The sequence below is a fragment of the Panicum hallii genome, chromosome 4, assembly GCF_002211085.1.
Source record: "Panicum hallii strain FIL2 chromosome 4, PHallii_v3.1, whole genome shotgun sequence".
Lineage (NCBI taxonomy): Eukaryota > Viridiplantae > Streptophyta > Magnoliopsida > Poales > Poaceae > Panicum > Panicum hallii.
Genome location: NC_038045.1, coordinates 11,923,811 through 11,927,378, shown reverse-complemented (window position 1 = coordinate 11,927,378; position 3,568 = coordinate 11,923,811). Strand labels below are relative to the sequence as shown.

Here is a 3,568-nt window from a genome sequence, read left to right as displayed (position 1 = left end):
TATCTCTATCTTCATGACTTAATGAAGGTTTGTCCATGTCTTGGTTGGTTGCAATTCAAATGAGAAAAAAAGAAACAGGTACCAAAAAACCCTATAACTCATATTGAAAAGTTCAGAAAAACATGAAATATTAAGAGGGCCCAGCCCAAGAGAAGTCAAAGCAGTCAAAGGGATGTGAAATCCTGTTGTATCTTTATCCCTAGTCATCCAGGATCTTACCTCAGTTAGAGCATAATAAGTTGATATGGGGTTGGGAGCATAACCATGAATCCAAATAGGATATAATGCAGTTAAAAATTTGATGACGAACCCCTCCATCCATTCATCGGTATCATTGTAAGTCTAATTTTTTAGGAGAAAGCATGAAAAAAGTGAACCCTGACCTTTATTTCTCATGTGGACAGTGTCAATTGCTACTAATCATTATTATTATAAAACGCACTGAGCTGTATTGATGCAACTTTTTTACATTAAAAATGTATATATATAATTTTATCAGCGTCAAAAAATTGCTAAGTTTGAATTTTTTTCAAGTGAATTGTTGGTATTTTTGCGCCAAGCCGCCAAGTGGTATATTGATCTACGGATTCAACAGGTCCAAGATGGTCACAAATAAGGCATTACCAAAGTTCAATTTACCAAAGTGGCCAAGTTGTCCAACCTCAACTATTACTATTGGCCAAGTTTATTGTAACGAAAATATTATCCTGAGCACTACTGGTAACTAGTAGTAAGAACACTGAAGCAGATCAAAGCAGACAGAAAGTGTTCACACTTGCAATAGTTCAGAGGCACAAGCGGAGTTTTGAGCATCAGAATTTTGTGGAGTATGCTAGAATCTTAGAGTGAAGTTAGCGACTGAGAGAATGTTTCGGAGGGGACGTCAATCCTAGCTTGCAGTTGGAATGCTTCTTATTACCCATCATTAGCTCTTCAATACTGCAAGTAAGATGTGAACCAACCAGCTGTCCTTTGAAGATGTGTACAAGAACTGTATTAACCCTTCAACTATTATATGCCAATGGATTTGGATATTCTTCTGCATGAATATTTCCAAATTGACTGATATGGCATATGTAAGCATATTTCAGTGATTAGCATAATTTGATGGTTGTGCCCATTAGTAACTACCCATTACGCTTTAAGTTTGGAATCACGCCATTTCTATCCTTAGGCACTTCGCTGAAGCGTATCTTGACATGGGCATAGCAAACACACATATCTTTGCATTACAAAAAAAGCTAGCATGATCCATGTTGAGAAGGAAACTTGATACTGCAAGATGACAGAATACCTAACTTTAGAGAACTGTATGTCAGGCTGTTGTTAGCAGTGATGCATATGTGTTCCCTACACCGAAAGGTACCTCTTGAGAACTAGGAAAGTCCTAAAATGGTTTTATGATAGGTGGAAGCTGTGGTTTCCTCAATTATTACTTTTCCAGGTTCAATACAAATGGTGCTTTTCGAATTTAACTAAATTGAACTTTGGCCACCATTTTCTTCTATTATATCATTCATAACAAAAAGATTACGAATATCCGAGGACACTATTTAAGCATCATTCTTTGCATCGCCAAGTATGAAACTTGCAACTTCTTGTGCATCTTTATAAAAGAGACAAAAATGATGAGAAGCCCCATGCCATTTTGGAGCGGCATAAATTTCCAAACTGAAGCTGAAACAACGTGAAGGAATGTGTGAAAAATGAGAACATGATGGGATTTCTGAAGTTGGAGATCCCGCACGTGCAACTGATATCGTTTGTTATGGTGTTCGTTCTTAGATGCTACTGCAAAGATGTTTAAGGTTTCCTGAGTGTTTTCTTGTATTAATATGGGCAACGGTTATGATCCAGTATCTGCTAAGAGATCTCAGTCATTAAGTCAATCCATCTACAGCAACCACAAATCCTGCTACAGCCCCTTCAGTTACAAGATGAGGTACGCAGGGCATCCGCGAGATGGATTATTGCCTTCACGACGCCTTCGTGATGCTTCTAGAGGCTTCCACACGGGATAGCAGCCTATCTTGGTAGAGAACACGAACCTGTGGGTGCTGCCGGACTAGAGGCGCTAGTTGATTTTACAAAACCATGGCGGTTTCAATCCGACTTTGCCCGAGTTCAGGCCATGGCTCTGCTTCAACCTTCCGGAACCCCTGCTGAAGTGCAGAAATGCCCGGATCACAGGTTCCCGGAGGAAAAACCGGCCGCCGGGTGCAGGGAACCATAAGAACTGATTGGAAGTGGGAACAGATTGAAACAACACTGAAACCGATCAAAGTTTTCCAACTTTCCAACAAATTTTTAGAGACTCAATGACAGAGACAGTTCGTGCAGGAAACGTAGTTGGGAGCTCTGATCAGCAAGTGCACAGAGCACCAGAGCTCTTTCTTTCAAAAAGCATAAAAAAAGGTGAAAAAGAAACTCAAAATCAGGAGTAGGACACAGGATATCTGATAGAATGAACACATCTTATTATTCCGCCATAGCTATACAGGGCGCAAGAAACATATGCATTCACCGCCTCTGTGTCATGTCCGGCCATCACAAGCAGATGATGATAGGTTAAGAGGATCTCTTTCTACTAAATAGTGAGTGTGATGACTCACGAAGTGACGAGACAATCAGGTTGCTATCGCTATATGTAATCACTGAAGCTGCGTGCAGCTGCAGCTCATCGTCGGAACATGGTGGGACCACGGCCGGCGGCGGCGAGCTTCCTCCAACGGTTCAGTACTGGTCGGGCCAGAGGAAGGCGCCCATGGCGAAGCGGCGCTTGCTGTCGAGGTCGCCGTCGGCGGGGAGGCCGTACTCGCGGAGCAGGCAGTCGACGCGCCACTCCGGCATGGCCTCGTAGTCCTCCTTCTTGTACCGCGGGTAGTGCAGCGGCATCCGGAAGCCGCAGCCGCCGCCGCCGAGCACGCCGCACCTGCCGCCGCCCTCCTTCCTCTCAGCCGGCTGCTGGCCGCCGCCGGCCGCCGCGGCGTTGGGCTTGGCCATGCTCACGGTCACGGTAGGGCCCAAGGATCCCATGCGCGCAGGGAGCTGCTGCTCTGCTCAACACTCTGCAAGAGGCTTGCTGCTGCTGCTGCTTGGCTCGACTGATCCTGCTCGATCTTGCCTTGCGAAGGGGACAGCCAGGCGCGTAGGGGTGCCTTTTATAGAGGGGAATCGGAGAGGAATAGCAGTGTGGAGAGTGGTGGGCCCACCGAGTTGTGAAGTTTATGGAAAACTCTCAGGCGGTTTTGGGCGTTTCATCATCGAGATCATGTTGAGACGGTGGTTGTGGACCAGTTCCTCACGTAAAAATGGCAGTTTCGGAAGGTTACCGACCGATCCAGCCCAGCTTCGCCGTACTCAAATGATACCACGATGCTGATTTTATCCTGATCACAGTTTCCGTTCAACGCCGTGTTTGTGAGGAATTTCAAACACTAGAGTAATCTGTAAGATTATTAGAGCTCTTCTCCGTGCCGGAAAAACATCTCAAGGAGAGTATCTTGGGGATGTGGTTAGGATGGGGTTGCATGAGTTCGGCGTGCATTGCAGGCAGGCTTGCGTTGCA

General features: G+C 45.1%; 1 protein-coding gene across 1 annotated transcript; it reads right to left on the bottom strand.

The window, feature by feature from the left end:
* Window positions 1-2,453: 2,453 nt before the first annotated feature.
* LOC112889855 lies at window positions 2,454-3,152 on the bottom strand. The gene has a single exon (XM_025956635.1). It carries the CDS (start codon window positions 3,034-3,036, stop codon window positions 2,734-2,736), a length of 303 nt encoding a protein of 100 aa, XP_025812420.1. The 5' UTR covers window positions 3,037-3,152; the 3' UTR covers window positions 2,454-2,733.
* Between the last annotated feature and the right edge of the window lie 416 nt (window positions 3,153-3,568).

Bases quoted from the DNA above. Each gene is read 5' to 3' on its own strand.
- LOC112889855 (XM_025956635.1), bottom strand. From the start codon at position 3,036: ATGGGATCCTTGGGCCCTACCGTGACCGTGAGCATGGCCAAGCCCAAC.